Here is a 19,572-nt window from a genome sequence, read left to right on the forward strand (position 1 = left end):
CATAATATACATGACGCTCAAGTCTGACCGGTGTTTGTGGATATAACGTTCTATCAGTCTTCATTTTAAAAGTAAATTCCCCATAGAAGGTGCTTATCATAGGCCTGTGAGGACATGTGTGTGAGGGAACCATGAACAGTCGTTTGTATGGAAGAACGTTCCCGCTTCCAGTAAACACATCTGTCTCTAGGCATAGAAAGGGTTAACCGGGGCAGCTCAGTATTTGTCAGGCGGTCCATCGTGTGGGCGGGGCTAGCGCGTGTGACGTCAGGGGAGGCAGTGCTGACTGTTTCCCTACCCCTCGTCGGATAGAGCTGGTCGGGACACCGGGAGCTTCCGCTTTCCCCTGGAGCTTGCAGGGGAGAAAGCGCTGAGTGCCGCGGCCGCGGATCGTGTCCATGTGTGATTGCTGACACCCGGGGAACATGGCGATCCTGAGGCTCGTGTTCCTGCTCTCCTGGGCGGCCAGTTCGGGAGGTGAGATGGGAGGGGGACTACGGGGCCGCTGCACTGTTATTGCAGCCCGGCTATCCCAGGAGGGGGCGGTGAGCAGCATGTGCAGCCCCCTCCCCTGTGTAATAATCTGCCCACACCCAGCCATTAGTTTGCCAAGTGCAGCAGGGCACATGGCCAGGCTGGCAGCGCCTGCCCCAGACACACTGTTGTTTACATTCAGTGGAGAAATTCTCTTCTTTTGCCCCCATTGGCTGCGGCACACACGTCTATTGGCGCAGCTCCTGCCCATTGTTCACCAGCTCTTTGTCACCTGCCCCCAGTGCCCGCTTCTGGCACATGTCATGGTGGTGTGGCACCGGTGTATTCCTCTGTTGTGTCTGCCTCATGTGCTCTGTATTGTGCTGTGTCTGCTGCTCCCTGTGCTCTGTATTGTGCTGTGTCTGCTGCTCCCTGTGCTCAGTGTCAGGAGAGGACAGTGCTCCAGTGTAGGAGAGGATTGCTGCAGACTTCCCAGCACCCACCTCTGTAGGCGGTTGTGGGGGAGAATAAGGAAAGATGGAGGCTTTGAGGCGTTCCAGGACCTGGAGACGGTGGATCTGCTGGATTTGTTGTGACTTCTGCCTGATTTTTTTCTCCCTCCTCCCCTTTCCCACTTAGTCACAAGCGAGCTGCGTAACCCATTGTGTTCCCCCTTCCTTCCATTATTGGTGTGTGTTGGTATGAGCTCTATGTACATTTGTTTACATGGTGCAGGCTATGGCTGCCTGTCTTATCACTGATGGAAAATAGTGGATCAGAATGTTATCATTCCTTATTAAAGGTTCTGTGCTGGGTTTTTCAGGGTCCTTTTTACCATATTCTTGTGCGGTTTGCACCCAGAGGCGACATGGAGATCTGGATAAGTCAGTCATCTTCCAGCCTCTTCTGCTGCAGTCACTGCATATCCTGTTAGTGGAATGATGTCATTTTTATTATTTTTTTTTTTTATGGGAAATGGTCAGCATGGGTTTTGTAGAGCTATGTCCTAATTTCCTTTGTGTGTGAGTGTGATATATTGTAGCAATATAGTAACATGGCTCAGAAAGCAACATATGACACATTATCTCTTGTCTGAAGCCACAAATACTTCCTGTTCTTGTATGTTTTCTTTTATGTTTCTAGTAAGTTGTTGTTTTACTTCTAGGATGTGACTCTCTACCATTGTAATTGCCGTTCATCTATAGAATTGGTTAGGCATAGTGTGATGGAAAGAAGCCAGGAATGAAGATGTTTGGAACCCTAACTTGTTAAGGAGAATTTACTATTTTGAACCTAAGTAATGGGAATAGTCATTCTCCTAGGATTTACATTCATTGCAGGCGCATAACTCAAGTGGTAGCAGCCACTTTGGGGCCCGCAGTTTCTGGGGGGCCCCATAATCCGGCCTTACACTAAAGAATGGAGGATGTGCACTGTTATATACATATTATTCTGCAAATTGTACAGCATAATATGTATATAACATATATGTGATGTGTATGTGATGTATATATGTTGTATATGTGTGTATCATTGATGTGTATATGGTGTGTATATACTATACGTGTGTATATGCTCTATATGTGAGTATAAATGTGTGTAAGAGCATGACTTTGTGTATGTGAGTGAACTGTATATTATGTATGTATAATATATATATATATATATATATATATATATATATATATATATATATATATATATATTTATGTGTATATATATATATCTATTTATTTATGTATGTGAGTGTAATATGTATATTTGTGGAAAGGGGGACCCCATTCAGAAGTCTGCTATGGGGATCTGCCTCTCCTAGTTAAGCGCCTGATTCAGAGAATTTCTAGGAAGAATTTCTGTTTATTGAATATTGTGACATTTCCAGTAAATATTTTTTCTGTTAACTTGTTTCCGTTTGTTAAAGCAGATTGTTAAGGTGCTACAACTTAATTGTTAGTTCCAAGCATCATCAATATTTAGATTTTAGAGTTAATGATTTTATCATGTATTGGGCAAGGTTCACACCTGTCACTCTGCTCCATTAAAGAAGCAGAATCATAAAGCTTACAAAAGTACCAGATATTTGGTGTTAAGGACACTTATAAGTCTAAACATCCCATAGACTGAAAGGGGTCTTTTGGTCCTTCATCTCAGTGTTTGTCATTTTGGTACATGTAAGTCCATCCTCTGCACTGTTGCTGGTCTGTGATATCTAGGCACCACACAGCCTGTTTTTCATAGATCATGTGTCATTGCCTTACATTGAGAAACTTTTTGTTGACTATTTAGGTGGAAGCTCTGAGGATGTGTACATAGCCTGTTGGAAATATGGTAGTAAAAAGAAAAGATAGCAGCACTCTAAGCTTATAACGTGATCAAGGATTTGTGGATTTATTCCATATTAGCACTTGGTAATCTTGGGGACATATACTGAGTTGCCAACAAGTACACCTGACATCAGAGAAAGACCTATGTGTACGGGGGTCAGGGACACTTGTCACAAGCCCTGAAATGAGACTGATTAGTGAACTGCCAGGCACTCAAATTATTTCCCCCTTTATGGAATGTGGACAGGGTGAAGGGTGGCTTGGCCACCGGAGGACAGTGGCGGTGCTGGGCATTCTTGCGCACTCGTAACAGCCAGCAGACTTTGAAAGTTTAAAAGCTGCGCCTCAATTCTGGTGGAAAATTATATGCCAGTGGTGCCGGAGGGGCGGGAGACTTCATCATGGGATTCATGTCCCCAAAAAGTTTGATTTTTATGATGACTTGAGATTCTTTACTGTTCTGAGCCCTTCTCGACACTTTAATGCATAGTGCTTATTGTACGTGCTAATTTATGCCATAAAAATGCAGGCGCTATGCCTAACAGGTGTAGATTTCCTTTCTGTCATCAGAGGCCCAGAGATGCCTTGGTGTTCATCATTTGGGCATATCTCATACAATCGAACAAGGCATCAAGACTGGTATATTTTTCATGAAAAATATCCTCATTGTGGATGGTTTACCTGTCATGACCTTTCCTGTTAAGTTCACCTGAATCTTGTCTGACAAACACAAAAGATCTTTAATGGTGGCAAACTTCAAAGAGTGCCTGGGCACTGTGTGAGCAGAGACCAAAGGAGCAGGATGAAAGTGAAAGGATGAAAAGTGATGGTATATCTGATGAAATAATGTAGAGCCATAAATGGAGGGTGTAGTAGAGGATGTCATGTGCTCTGCAGTCACACCCTTGCTCCAGGCCTTATCTTTCACTGCAGGAAACTGCTTGTCATTATTAGTTACATGAGGTTATGGAGACTTGGACTAGGTTTACTGTAATGCTATATCACATGTAGTCAAATTTTAACATCTAAAGATAAGAAATATTTGTTAGCTGGTATCTGTCCAAAGTCTAGGTAAATGTGCTGGAATAGAGGGATTTAGGAAAGCTCACACTTACTTGTCTTTACAAGTTCGCAACTGGAGAAGAAAAAATACTGAGAATCTGCCTACCATTCATTTCAGTAGGGGGCAAAGATAAAACCTTACCCATATGGCCTCTTTGGTCTTGTCATGTTGGCCTTTTAGGTTTCATGTCCTTATCCTTGATTTATATGCTTCTTGGTCGGCTCTTCTTCCTTCCATTAGTGTCCATCATACTCCTTTATGCACGGCCATATGCATTAAGCTATTCTATAGATTTTAAAGGGAACCTAAAAACGTGCACCACTGTCATGTAGAGCTATGGGCATGCTCTCCACACATAAGCTATGTGTGCATATCCCTACACTATACTGAATAAACATCTTATTGTTTTTCTCGAGGAGGTTTGCTCAGTGATGTAGGAGTCAGATCACATTTATAGCGGAGCTGTAGAGCGCTACATCTTAATGATGCATAAAGGAAGTAGGTTGTATCCAGAGACATTGTCAACTTCCCACTTCGCCCACACATACATTCGAGGTAGAATTTCTCAAGACATTGTCAGTGTGCTTTTGCATTCTTAACGTGCTTTTGAAGAACATTGTATTTTTCTTTGCATTCCTCTAGTTTATATAATGAATCAGGAATTACTTAAAGTAGAAAAAGTACCATTGCTTTATGTTTACTTTTTCTACTTTAACGAAATCTTCCCCCTCCCCTTGCTCTGCTCAGTGTAACATCCAGTGAAAAGACATCACTGAGGGGCTCTGGAAACGCCTTCCTGAGACATTTATTGTTGAAGGAAGCCATGGATAACAAATAATAATAAGATTACCTAATTCGTGGTACCTGGCTTTATAAGTAAGTGTCGCTGGTTTTTCAGGCTGCATTTTTAACATGGAGCACTGATGGTCTGTCCCCCTCCTCCTTACTAACAATCCCTTTCAATCCCTATTATTCATTCTGTATTTGAGTAATTGCATCTTCCATATGAATTTACCTCCCTAGCCGGACGGTTATTCCTCACCATATACTCTTATATATGGTGAGGTGTAACATTATTTTCACTATAGAAACAATAACATTTAGTTGCTCAGTTGGGACCATACCTTTTAAATATTACTGACATAAGAATTTAGACTCAAACTATACATAAATAGTATCTAATCCTAGGCCCAAAATGTAGATTCTTGACATCATGACCATCAACGGGGTTTTCCACTTTCACAATTAATATTGTTTGTGTAATGCAAAGTTACACAAAGTACATTGGACAATTGTATATCAATTTGTCACTGTTTTCTAAATCTCTGCTTGATGTCATTCATCAGGAAGTTTCCTGTGTACAGAATTCTGTCTGTGGTAAGTACTGAAGTGGAGAACCCCTTTAGCTGTCCTCTGCCTGTTGACTACAGCGGTGGGCATGTATATCACTAAGTCTACAACAAATACGTATTTGAAGCCATACAGAGGCAAATGAATCCTTAGAGGGGTTGGCCACTTTACGTCATGTGTTTTTATAATGTGTAAGAGTGCGGGGCAAGATATAAGGCAAGATATAAGTTAAAGATCAAGGGTGATCTTTAACAGTCCATGAGCAATCGCCCTGCATGGACGTTATGATGATAGTCATGAAAATATAGGAAGCTTCACTTTACATATCATGAAAAGGCTACAGAACTCTTAACTGGTTTTACCAATATACATCGAATACCCTGCCCTCCACTATTGGACACATTACCAAATACATAAGGTTAAACAGCCAGCCCCTTTAAGGAGACCATAACATAGCTGTAAATTAATCAACCTTGTCACAAGAGTTCTCTTATGGCTTTGTATAGGATTATGTAATGTTACTGTGTGCATTAGTATTTGTAAACATGTAAGCTTGCATCTTCTAAACCTGCAAACTTATTTCTAGTGAACTAAATGCTCAGACCAGGCTGAGAACTTCATAAATAGCCATTTGTACTGGACATGTTGAAACTTGTTGGAGGAAATGTTAGTCAGACCAGCACTGTCCACGCCCTTGTACTGATGAAATAGCCTTTAGTCTGTTGGAAACAAGAAAACACCCAAGGGTCATCTGATCTTTGCCTAGTGCAACAAAAACTGCAACTTAAAGGGCACCTACCACCACGAATCTACCTATAAAGATAGATCGGGTGGTAGGTGGATGTATGGGACGTGAGGATAGCCCTTTTTAGAGCTAATCCTCACGTCCCCGCTAGCGTAGCATAAACTTTATTGCCCTAATATGTTAATTTAATTAAGCGGCTACCGGGGCGTGGAGTAGCCGGACACGAGGCTACACGGCGCGGCTACTCCACGCCCCAGTAGCTGCTTTCCCCCGCCTACCCTGTGATCTTCGGCCGAGAAGCCGGAGTTCTGCGCATGCGCAGCAACTTCGGCCAAGATGCGCAATCTCGGGAACGAGGCCGGAGTTACTGCGCATGCGCAGAACTCCGGCTTCTCGGACGAGGGCGTGCAGCTGCCAGGAGCTGCGCGCCGAAGATCACAGGGTAGGCGGGGGAAAGCAGCTACTGGGGCGTGGAGTAGCCGCGCCGTGTAGCCTCGTGTCCGGCTACTCCACGCCCCCGTAGCCGCTTAATTAAATTAACATATTAGGGCAATAAAGTTTATGGTACGCTAGCGGGGACGTGAGGATTAGCTCTAAAAAGGGCTATCCTCACGTCCCATACATCCACCTACCACCCGATCTACCTTTTATAGGTAGAATTGTGGTGGTAGGTTCCCTTTAAAGAAGAGCATTCACCACCTGGTTTGGTGGTGATATCAGTCCCAGTATCTGACCACTGTAATCTGTGTTCTGTCAGAGAGGAGGAGCTAGAGCTGGAGCCGTGTGTTATGCTAATCTTCTCTCATACTGTCCAATCAGCAAGAGGCAATGTCAGAGAAGCTACTATGAACGGTAGGGAGCTGTGATCTGGAGTGTGAGTAAATGGAATGTACACACAGTGTGAACGTAAACGTGTTGTGAGAGCAAAGGCAATGTGAACGCAAATATGATAACTTAATGTAAACATGATATGAACACATATGCAATGTAATCTCAAACGTAATGCTACTGCAAAAGCGATCTAAACAAAAAACATGATGTTTACATGGTGTTTGCGCATACATCGCATTTGCTTTGGTTATGTGTCGTTTGCATTTATGCGTTGTCTGCCTTTACGTTTACCTGGCATTTGCATCTCGCTTTTATGTTCTGTCAGATTACAATGGTCAGGACTCATCTCTCCACAACAGATTAAGTGCTCCTTAATCTGTGAAGCAGCCCCTACAAAATTGGTGTTTTCATCTCCACATGTGAGGTGGTGTAAGGTCCAATTTATCCAGAATAAGTCTAATAAAGGTTTGGAAAAATTGGATCTGTGAAGGGGTTGCAAGCTGCTTTTTTAACCTAGGGGGAGGAATTTTTAATCCAAATTTATTAATCCGAAGTTCTAAACATTTATTAAATTGCTCCATAAAATATTTACATGCCTGTGTGAGATATTGGTAGCCTTTTTATTTAAGCTGCAGGATGAGTTTTCTTGACATTTGGGTTCTGTTAAAGTTTGTTGTGCCAGGATCTGGTATTGTTGATGGCAATAGTTGAAGAGTTTACAGCGTTACTTATGAGTATTATTGGTTTCCACTCCAATTCACTAGAAACTTGACAGACTCCACTATAGGTCAATAGGATCCATCAGGATTTGTGGTTCCATTTGACATTGGAGCTGTCACAACTCTGTTAAGAAGACAAGCCAGGACTATAATCTGACCAGAGCCTAATGTGTGGATCTTTGATGTAAAGTTATAGTACTTAACAGCTAAAATGACAATTGTCAGACATCTGCAGCTTTGTCATTTGTTAGATTTGTATCCTTGAATGTATTGAAGCTTTTTTATGTGTGGGTGTTAGAAGGAATTCTAAGATCTTGTGTGAAATAATGGGCAGAGTAAATAGCGGGAGTGTTCACATGATCTCGGGTACCACACCTAGCTAGTTTTATATTTTGTAGATGTTATTTTGATTCCTTTCAGTGTCCTTCTTAAAGGCAGTGCAGTACACTTGAAGATTTATACAAGTGACAAAGCCTATTGTTCCTTCCCATGACTGATGGCTGGTGCTGTCACACAGCAGCGCCCCTGACACTGCGAGAACAGACAATGGCTCATCTTCCCACCAGGCTTTGTAGTGTAGGAGGGTCTACGGCACATCACAACTAGCTTTGTTAGGTGCACTCGGCCATTCATGAAAGTGCTGATACAAGCATTTATTTATCCTTTCTGATAGTTTGATCTATGCTTTAGCAAATTTTAATGTATATGAACTGAATAGACTGTACACATTACATAAAGGGCTGCTTTGTTGGACATTGCCATCTTTGATCACTATTGTAAAGCATGATATCCACGTGTTCTGACATTTGACTGAAATACATTACATGTTAATTTTATCTTCATTTGTATTTCAGAATGCTTTCAGCTTTGCTACATTGTCTGTAGGCCCTGTTTATTAATAAATAAAAATTTTATTTTATACTTGTATATTATATATAAATATAACATTGATTATATTGAATTACTTTCTAAATAAACACATACTTTGTTTGCAGAAGCAAATTTATACCCTAAAGATGCGGTCACACATACCGCTAGCGCTGCATTTACAAACACAGCACTAGGGTACGAGGGTTGGACTCTGGGTTCTGGGTACCATAGAAACGCATATGCGATCGGGCCGAGACCCTCCGCCGTACCCTAGCGGTAAGTGTGACAGCACCCTATTGGACAGATGACCCTTGTTAAGTCGGGGTTACCTGGCTAGTAAAATACTGGTTTGTGACTGAATTTTCACCAATTGATTTATCATCCCATACGCTTCCTTTAGTGCTGTCTGCAAACTCTTTCTGGATGTTTTGTATACATGTCTCTACATTGATAAATAGGAGGGGCCTGTAGCAGGAGATAATGGGGCACATTTACTTACCCATCCTGACCCAATCCCCAAAAGTGCATTGTCCGACCGGAATGGATCGTGCGCCCGATATCCTGCATGTGTCGCTTCCCTGCTTAGGTCCACCGGAGTTCACCTTCTTCTTCCCGGTGTATGTAAGTGCTTGATCTTGCAACATAATTTGAAAATTAAATCCAGCGCTCAGTCCGAATCAGTCAGATCGTCCAACGGCCCGCCTCCGATTTCTGTCTGATGAAAGCCAGCGCAGCCACGCCACAATCTAATTGCATGCGACACAACCCCCAGTTAAATACCTGTCACAGTGGCGCAAATCCTGAAAACATCGGAAAATTTGATGAAACTGCATCCGTGGACCCTTAGTAAATAAGCCCCTGTGACTGCTGCTCCCCTCTCCCTGTGTATGTCAGTGAGATGGCCGGAGAGAAAAAACATACTGGAGGCTGCCATTAGGAGGGACTGAAGGAGTGAGAAATAGGAAGTTGTGTATACATGTAGAGTGCAGCATGGGGAGAACAGCTGAAGCTCTCACAGGAGGCAAAAACACAGGTACATATACATGCAGAGTTATGTCTAATGGAAGAAATTTATTGAATTGGCCAACCCCTTTAACTTTTATACTATGATGTTTCTTGGCTTTCAAAAAGCTTGTGTCTATATAGAACAATCTAAACGCTTGTTCAACCTATGACTGGTGACAAGGATCACATAATTTTTGCAGTTTCTTTAATATAATCCTTGGAAGACTTATTAACCTCTTTGGTGAAGTTGGAGCCATAGTGTGTGGTCACAAAGGGCATTTCTCTTGCATTTAGAAACGTAATCCAACTCCCGGGATGGTGCTCAGTCCGATCGCATATGCGCTACCATAGTGGTTTGTGACTGCTAACAAGCACCCGGTTCTAAATGCAATGTAAACTCCTTGCGTGACTGCTCACATGGTGCCATGAGGACAGATTTTGCAGAATAGAAAAATAAAAGCCCATGTGAGGGTGGCCTTAGGCTTGGGGTGCATTCGCACGTGATTCATTTTTAAATGCTTTGCAGAAACATGTTTTACATGTGAACATGTGTTTAGCTGATTTGAGAGCATTTTTTTTCATTGCTGCAAGGGTAAGCAGCAGTATCAACAGTTTCATGGCTGCTTACACTTCCAGCAGTGAAGAAAAACCATTTCAAACCATCTAAATGCATGGTGACGTTTAAAAATGCATGCATTTCTGCAATGCTTCTAAATAGAATTGCAAATGGAACTTTTGGTGACCAAACCCTTGTGTGCCCGAACGTGTGTGTGCACTACACCTCCGGAAAACCACCTTGCCTCGGCTGGTGGACATCGGCTCCGCCAGCTGATGTCACCGCAATCCAAGTAGGATTAGGACCTGTACTACATTTTGCGGCAAAGTCTAATGGTCATGTTGCATGAAGCCTTAAAGGGGTATTCCCATGAAGATCAAATTCTTAAATGTACTCAGGATAACAAAATAACACATTCTCTAATTCACTGTTATTAACAAAAATACAGCATTTCACACATATCATTCCAACCTTCCTCTATCAGTCCTAGTGTATACAATTCTTGTTGCCCCTGGTTCCGACTGTTAATAATCTTACTTTAGGGTCAGAGAAGACATATTTTTCTCCTGTCTGACGCTGCACTGGACCTATTTCTGCCTGCAGGCCCCACTCTTGAATTCCAGGACTATTGATGGGGGTGAGTGACTGGTCAGAGGCTCCCTATTGTATATTTAATAGGGAGCCGTTCAGGAGCCAGAAGCGTCTGCTCTTCTTAGTGAGCAGAGCCTAAAGATCCAGCTTGCTAAGAAAAGCCGGAATTCCCATCACTATCCAGGACTAGCTCACACAGACTTCCTGCCTGCAACAAGCACATTGTGAGGTGAGTAAAACTACAGACAGATAATGTCTTTATCCAGGGGAGGGGAAGGTAGGCATATCAGATCTCACTGTGTGTCTAGCTGAAATGTAGCAGAGCTGAGAATATTTTATAATCAAATCTCTGATCTGTCTCCTCTCTCTCTGTGTTAGATACTAGTACAATGTTCAGATGCTAAATTAAAGTGTTTTTAACCTGGACCCCGATTATCTAACCACATAGCATCTCACAGCATTAAAGGGATCATAATGTGTCTGCTTAGGAGCTAAAACAGCAATAAAATTGAGTAAAATTGTAAAAGTAAGGGGTTAAAAATTATCTTGTGTAAACATCACTTGAAATTGATGAAATGTGAGAATTTTCTTTTGTGGGAAAACCCCTTTAAGCCGTGTTTCTATTATTTTCTTTTATTTTCTACCTTAGTAGAACCTAAATAGACTGAAATGAGTGACCCTATTTGGCTTTTGTCAGCTTATATTCCTGTGAAGTGTGGAGGACAGCTGAAATAATAGGTGCTGTCATTGTGTTTCTTGTTTTGTAGCTGGTTTTGTCTTGCAGGCTTCCTTCCTTTTTCCTGTTTTCCAGATAGCTTGCAGAATCCCCCGCTGCCCCCGAGTTCTCTGTAGTAGTCCCCATGCAATCCAGCCTATTAATTATTGATGTCTGCAATTTTCCTCCTTTTCAGAATTCTGAGCTCATGCTTTTCTTTGTCTCTCCCTTGGCTTTTTATGCAGTCAAAGTTTTATTTACTACTCCTTCATTGTTAAGTTGTTTGGAACGTTAGATGTCCACAGCCATTACAGGTGTACAATGTTTTAGTATTGAGGTTTTTGTATGATTGTACAGATTATACAGTATAGGTTTGTGTCTATTTTATGAAGCTTTATGAAAGGCTACTTATTCCTACTCTCTTCAGATCTTTAGAAACATTGGCACTCGTAATCTGTGTCAAAGTTGCTGTATGCGCACCTTAAATCTGTGACAAAGTAAATTAAAAAAAGTAAAAAAAAAAGAAAAGAAAAATGCAGGTTTAGGATCTCGTCCACAAGACTTATTATTTTTGTGGCAATATCCTACCCCTTTTGCAGTTTGAGCTATTTGGGAATTGGTTTGCAGTCAGCTTTCAGGAATAAAATGTAAACTGGAGATCAAAATTGGAGAACAAAACTCTATTTCCGAAATGTTAATGTCATTGTGTGATTATATCCAAACACGAGTAGAATATCATATAGCAATAGCTTTTTAGCTTATTTCTAAGGTTCCTTCCTAGCAGAGGCCTGTGCACTTCCTACTGATTGGTGACTGTTATAACTAAATTTTCTGAAGGTTATAATCTTACTCTGTGCTACAGTCTATGATGATCTCTAATTATTCTAAATGCCTAAACCTTGCTAAATAAAGGTTATATGTATATATACTTTAGCAATTTTGTAAAATGCTGTTCTAGTGACATGGTGTACCCCTTACGAAAAATCCATCAAATGTGTGTCAATGGAGATTGGAGGTTAAGTAGAGGTGCCTGTAGCTGAATAATAGGGTAGATTATCTTTAGTTTGTCATGTTACTCATTTGTGTGTACAAAGCAAACACATCTCAGTTATTCCAGTTTGCTCATTAAAAAATAATGTTGGCTTTCACATGTTTCTTGTATTGTCGGGGAGCACTGCTCTTATTGCCACCTCCGATCTACTGAGCAGGTGCTCATCGTATGTGAGAGGTTTTTAGTTGGATTAGAAAATACCTTGTCTTATTAGAATTATGATAATTTTTATGTGCACCAGTTTGCACAGGGCCTATTTTTGGAAAGGTTTGCATAAATGAATGTTAATTAAAAGTTTTTGAGTGTTACAGTATTAGGACTGTTTCCATATGACTTGTACGGACTAATGCCATGTTGCCTATCACAAGGGATTCAGCAGACATGGATTTCGGCCATACCTTATAAGGCACATTGAGGGTGTCTACAGCTACCATCATTAGGTGTTAAATCATATCATTGCAATCTTATGTATTTATTACTGGTGTATACTATTTTTCTTCTGTGTACTGTTTCTGCTACTTTTTGTCATGGTCACCGCAACCTGATCATTTATCTTGCCTGGCAGGAGTCTCCACTCCCCGCATCATCTTGGGGGTGGGGGGTGGGGTTGTTGATCGCCATCATGGCAGCCCTGAGGCCCGATCAGGACCCCATGGCTTTCCTTAGACGACATCTTACAGGCACTGCCTATGAGACACTCAGATGATTGCTTGTTAATTTGCCATGGAACTAATAGAAAAGTTAATAAAAATAAGCTTGAATAAAAATCGTCTAAATTATAACACAAAACCCACATATATAGCATCACTGTGTCTGTAACAACCTTATTGATCCTTATTGAACTCGCATGATGAACACTTGAAGTTAATTAAACCCACCAAAATTAATGACTTATACTTATTTCATCCCAATAAAATTGCAATACAAAGTGATTAAAAAAACATGTACTCCAGAATGATACTGTTGCTAAGTACAACATGTCCCTCAGTAAACAAGCCATCAACCAGCTCCATAGCCAAAAATGTTATGCTACTTGGAAGATGGCGATTCAAAACTGATAGAACCCCCCCCCACCCCCAATATTAGGCTTTATTTGTAAAAAGTAAAAAAAAATCCACTACAGAATTGATGCTTTTCTACTCCTGCCCTCAACAATTTGGAACAATAGGAGATACCCACCCCAAAATGGTAACACTGGAGAATGCGTCTTAATGCGTCCACACGTTCAGTTTTTCAGATGCAGTTTTTAGAGCCAAAAGCAGGTGCGGATGATTATGAGTTGAGACCGATAATTGAAAGGTGCTGCTCCTCCTACTCTTACTCCATTCCAGGTTTGAGCATCAAAAACTGCATCTGAAAAACTGAACGTATGGTCGCACCCTCAAGCTACAAAATGTCATTAAGGGTTTAATTATATATAGTTATGTGTTTGTCAAATACAATTATTGACTGAACAACCGCTGTGACTCTCTTTATTATTATTTTTATTTTCCATAAAAGCAGAGGCCAGATATAAATGACTAGAAACATTTAAATGCCTATACACATTGCATGTTTCAATAATTTTTGACCCTTGTGACATGTTATTTTCTCCAGTTGCGACATGCACTAGAGACTGATGTTTACATTCCGGCCCCCTTTGTTTCTTCCTTTGGATAAGAGCGTGGCATTATGGGTAATTCTCTCTCCTGCTACCACGAGGCACAGCGACATTGTGCGCTCACCGTCGCTGATTAATTTATTCATCTCTTATGGAGCTCTGACTCATCTGGTCAATAACACAACACATTCTTGACAACTCCCACACACACTAAATTTTCAGAAATGTGAAGTCTGAGCGCTGATATCTGGAGAATGTTTAGCTACGTTCCAGTCTGATTGTAGTTGTTTTTATCTTTTTTAAAGGTCGGTATGTGGTTTATTTTTTGTTTTCTCTTTACATTTTCTAGAATAAGGTAGAAATGCAAAATATTCTGGAGAGCTGGGCAATTCTCTAAGGATCAATTAATAGAATAACAAACCAGCATCCGCAAAAAAGAGAGAAGGGAGATGGCAGCGCAAATTTTTTTTAGTATCGACACAGAAACTAGGAGGGCATGCTACAGATCCAAAACCTGCAATGCTATTACTGGACATTTCGATGGGATTTGTATCAGTTCCGTTCACTGTTACTGTTATTCAGATTAGCCCTTTGTACATGTCCTTCTTCCTGCAAAACAAAAGCGCTCTACTGTAATTATGAGTACAGTTCAGCTCTACAGTTTTTTTTGGACTGTAACTTCATGAATTACACTATCCCGTCCTATGCACTGTGACTGGCTGCTCTGGTCATCTCTGTGCTGCAATGGGGGTACATCAGACCCCCATTCTCGTGATCCGTGGGGTTCCTATCGCAGGGAGCCGCACCTCCGCCCAATCTCATTAGTTTCTCCAGTGAAGCGCTTGCCGTTGTTTGGGAGTAGGACTGCAGCTGAGGTATGCTTATTGTGTATAACATTAGGGAATACTCGCACACAACCAAGTAACCTCCACATCCCTCCCAGTTCTGGGAACTTACTATGGCGCCCACTATTGTATATCATGGCCAATTTAAATGACTCCCAGTACTGCCATTTTCTGCATTACATAACATAACTATGGTGTCTATTTAGTATGTATGGATGTAGAAAATCCATATGCTCAGAGGCATTACAGTGTGAGGCATTTGAATAGCCACTGTAATAAATGCAATGCATCACTTTCAGTTATCCCTGTGCGTAGGTGGTGGTTACATTGCTACTTATCACTGGTGCATCCATCCGGTTTGCTGCTTATTGTGGTTATTATGGGCAGCCCTGTAAGTCGTAAAGTCTCTATACCTTTGACCATGATTACTTAGTATAACATGTCTAGACTAGAGTGTAAAATAACATAAGTAGTCGATGGCAGTAGGCGTCAGCTATTCAACTAATGGCATCTCTACTTGTATTCTATTAGTCACTAATCTATATGTATAATCACTATGTAGTATATAAGTTAAGTTGAATGTATATGACAATAGAAGAAAGAAGTGGTTAAGGAAAAGTTAAAGCCATCCACTATCCAAGCAGTAGGAAATAAATCTGAGCAGAGTAGTGATGGTATTTGTGACCACTGCCCCATTCACATGGGACCATCAAACAGACCATAGCACAGAAAAGTAATTTATGGGACAGCCCCCTTAGATAAATATATAAATGTACTAAATAGTTTTCCATTTAAAAAAAAATTCAATTGGTTTGCTCTTGTGGTGCGGTCACAGGTTGCAGTTACAAGTGCGTCAAAATCAGTTTTGAGGTGGTTTTAGGTGCAGTTTTGTTAATTTACTAGGTGAAAGACATGAACTGAACGGGTGAATTTGACAAATCATGGAACAGGTTTCTGCTTCAAAATCATTTGCCTGTTAAATTAACCAGTTCACGGGCTGAGCCCTCTCCATAGCCGGTAAGTCTAAACTGATGACAACGTATGCGGTTTAAAAAAACTGAATGCTTAAAAACGGACCAAAAACACCATGTGTGGCATCACCCTGTGTTTGGTTGGATTTGATCTGTTTCACAATTGTCTACACTACTTCTAGAAATGTAGATAAACAAGTTCAAAGCAACCAAACACATGGTAAACATCCAAAAATGCATGCTCTAAAACGGTCCAAAAACGTGACGCGTGGCATCACCCTAAACGCTGTCTTTTGAAGATTGGTTGCCCCTATTAAAGGATATGTACCATATTGTTGCAGATCTTATTTACCAGGCACACTTGCGTGCTGCTGTGTGCCTCAGTAAACAGGGTCCTTAGTTTTTTTTTGCTTCTAATAGCTTAGTTTTGGAGAAAATCTTTTAAAATTATGCAAATAAACCTCAGGGGCTCCTGTCTACCTCTATTAATAAACGCCTCTATTCTCATTTGGCTACTCAACGAGATGACTGTACATGTGCGGGAATTGCATATGGCCTTCTGACGTTACCGGCTCTCTGGCTAAGGAGGGGGAGAGGAGGTGGGCAGGGATACCAAATGGAGGCATCAATAATAGTTGCTGATGTTGCCAGAAGGCTTATTTTCCTAATTTTTAAGACTTATTTTTTCCCAAAATAAAAAAAAAACAAAACTAAGCTGTTGGAAGCAAAAAGTACAATGGACCCTGTTTCAGATGGCACAGAGCCGTATGTAAGTGAGCTTGGTTTAGAAGCGCTGCATCCATGTGGTAGATTTCCTTGTAACGGAGCTGGGTCTGGTAACGTGCTCTCTAAGAATCTTCGTATTTGCCTTTCCTTTATTGAGTCCATGTAGGATTCTGTTTATACACTGTCTTGTGTATCGTGCACACAGCTCAAATAAACACTTTCTTAATTAAAGTTCAGCTGAAGTTTCCATCTCCTCCCCTTCCGTGGCGCGCTGATATTTAATCAGCAATGCGTTTTGCAATCTGTCTGTGCTAGACGTGACTGGTTTTCTTGAAGTACCTGGTTGGAGTGGAGGAGAGAGTAGTGCGAGTGAATGGGGTTACGTGATGATGCCCCTAGGGATATGATTTTTTTGTAATCTACTTTGCAATGTAATAGCTGATAGGTATGTTCTCTTGACTTGCAGTAAATATACTGGAAACATGCAAACCTTCTCAGTTTAAAAGGCTTTTTCCAAAGAGATGTATTCCCTATCCACAAGAATAGGGAGAGTCTTGTCATGGTGGAAATCACTCCAATAATAATCAGTTATGTTTTGGTTAGTATAAGTTAATTTACTTGTCATGCTCATTTAAAGAGATATTAAAGATATTGAGTACAGAAGAAATGGCCGCTTTTGCTGTGTTTGTATGACTTGCACAATTGTCAGGGTCATTTCAGAGCATACTGCAAACAAAGCACAGGGATGTGGGCTTTGCCAAGAGGGTGGGGCTTGGCAGTGTGTTATTCTGTTTCAGGGAAAACAGGGAGGAGAGGCTACTGCTACAGCCAGTTGTCTTAAAGGAAATCTACCATCACAACCAAGCATGATAATCCAGGGACACTTACTGATAGATCCAGGTACTGTGACACTGGTAATCTTCGTAAATTTATCGATGGCCATCTTTCTTCTAATACCAATTTTTAAAATGATGCTAATGAGCCTGAGAGGTTCGGGGACCTTAATTGTCAATTTTTAAAGCTGGTTACAGGGTAATTAGGGGAAATGTGGACATGGCTGATCTCTTGGGACACATAATATTTAGTTACTGTTAAAATATAGCAAGACACAATTAAATAAAAATTTGTATTTAGTTTTCATTTAATGTCCATAGGATGTAAAATAATCACAAAGATAACTACTAAAAAAACAGATCAGATTGTTCTCTGATTGCTGCCACTCCCTTCCTGTTCAGTTAAGTGAGACTGTTAATGTACTTTTTAGATGCAAATTCAATGATGAAATCCATTCTTGGATCTTTAGAAATGTCATATCTGCCCGTTTTGTTTAGAGTGATTCCGTTTTCACTTCCAATCCTATTCCTAAATCTTTCCTTTCTTGGAAGTTTAAGATGTATAAAACGATGACCTCACCAGAAAATGCCATGACCTCCACATGTGAGTGGACGGTCAGCTGCTGCCCTCTGTAGCAATGTATCTACAGACAATAGCTGCCTAGTAGAGAAGGTTGGCTGAAGACTTTATTCACAAGAATGTGAGAAATCTACATTTGCAGAATGAATACCTCAGTTTTTCATGGCTGAGGATCAGCTCGGTCATGTGAATATAGTCTGGTAGTGAATTCTAATGCTGTTTTGTTCTTTTTTGTTTCTTGGTGTAATTTTACTTCCCCAACGCATTTTCAATGTTATACAAAAGTTTTCTGTTGTCTTTAGAGGCAATGAAACTGTTTTCAGATAAAGTATTAGTCTAGGACATCTCCAGACTGTGCTGTGTGGCTTCACTTTTAGATATTGTCAGGTTGTCAGACTTGTTGTATTTGGGAGATTTGGATATTGGCATTTCGGGCATAACATTTTATTCACCGCTATTGATTTTGGTAAATCTTTCTGAAATAGACTTGTCACCCAGTGTAGGCCCTGGCAATATACAGAAGAGATCACGTCCTATGCTGTAGATGGTGATTAGCAAAAGGTAAACAAGTTTTACTCAGATAATCTGCTTACATCACATTTAGAGTCTTAAAGGACACCTGTCATCAGGTCTCTGCCACTAGTCCTGTCACCTCTACCTGTTGGAGCAGCTCACAAGGATCCCATCCCAGCCTTTATCTAGTTATTTCATACATTAATCATTATAAAATCATCTTTTCTTTATTATATAAATGAGGCTGGTCACATGGTCAGAGGCAGTGATGTCACCCCTGTTACCCCTCCCCTCTCCTCCCCCTGCTCATGTCTGTGTGTAATGTATAGTAAAGCATGGCTAGTGTGTGCTGTATCTGCTGACATGCTGCATCCTCCTAATATACAGGTGAGAGACACAGACATCAGCTACACATGAATCTGACATGTTCTGCTGTAACATGGCTGCCTGGGCTGCTGTATCTCTCCTATACACACACACACATGCACACACAGGCTGCAGGGGGCGCCAGCACCAGGAAGCACATCATTATACAGCCTCACATCATTACACAGGCTGTCAGTCATGCACTGGGGGTGTGGCTGTGCCTCCCACTCATGAATAGAGTGGACAGCTTGAATATGCTAATGCTTCATTGGACATTTCACAGGTCATTTGCATACAGCTTTAGGACCTCATTGCTTAGGTTTACAGGCATGTAGAGGGACAATGAAGGGATAGAGGCAATGCTCTCTAATGGCAGTTTATGAAAATATATTTAGTTTAGGGGGATTATTTTGCATGACAGGTTCTCTTTAAGTAGATTATGGAGTGATTGCAGTATAGTTTGTAAGATTTTAGAATAACCTGTTTTATTGGCCTATTATCATTTAACCGCAATTGTCAAACACCCTAATATAATATAATATTTATGACCATATAAAAGGCAGGAAATGCTCACTATCCTCTCCCTACAGGCAAGATGGTACTATAGCTGCACAACTCTGCTGAGGCATCATGGGCTTTATGGTAATGCAAAGATTTCATCTTCTAAGAAGAGAAGGCTTATGTAACATTTTCTTTCATGACTTGGTAAATTTTGATAACTTTGTTTTATACCTGTAATTATTTGTTTCTACAGCTGTTCATTAAAATGGTCAGTTACTCCTGTAAATAATTTTCTACAGGGATCTTAATAAAAGGTCTTTCGCTGTCGTCATAAGATAGAATG

The 19,572-nt window shown here is 40.9% G+C and overlaps 1 protein-coding gene across 1 annotated transcript in view; it reads left to right on the forward strand.

Annotated features, from left to right (window-relative positions):
* The first annotated feature begins 261 nt into the window (after positions 1 to 261).
* The window catches only part of ADAM10 (ADAM metallopeptidase domain 10), a 98,819-nt gene continuing 79,508 nt past the window's right edge, over positions 262 to 19,572 (forward strand). The window contains exon 1 of the mRNA XM_072148114.1: positions 262 to 477. Within this exon, the coding sequence (XP_072004215.1) occupies positions 426 to 477 (52 nt within the window). The 5' untranslated portion in view covers positions 262 to 425. The remainder of the gene's footprint in view (positions 478 to 19,572) is intronic.

The sequence above is a fragment of the Engystomops pustulosus genome, chromosome 4 (genome assembly GCF_040894005.1).
Source record: "Engystomops pustulosus chromosome 4, aEngPut4.maternal, whole genome shotgun sequence".
Lineage (NCBI taxonomy): Eukaryota > Metazoa > Chordata > Amphibia > Anura > Leptodactylidae > Engystomops > Engystomops pustulosus.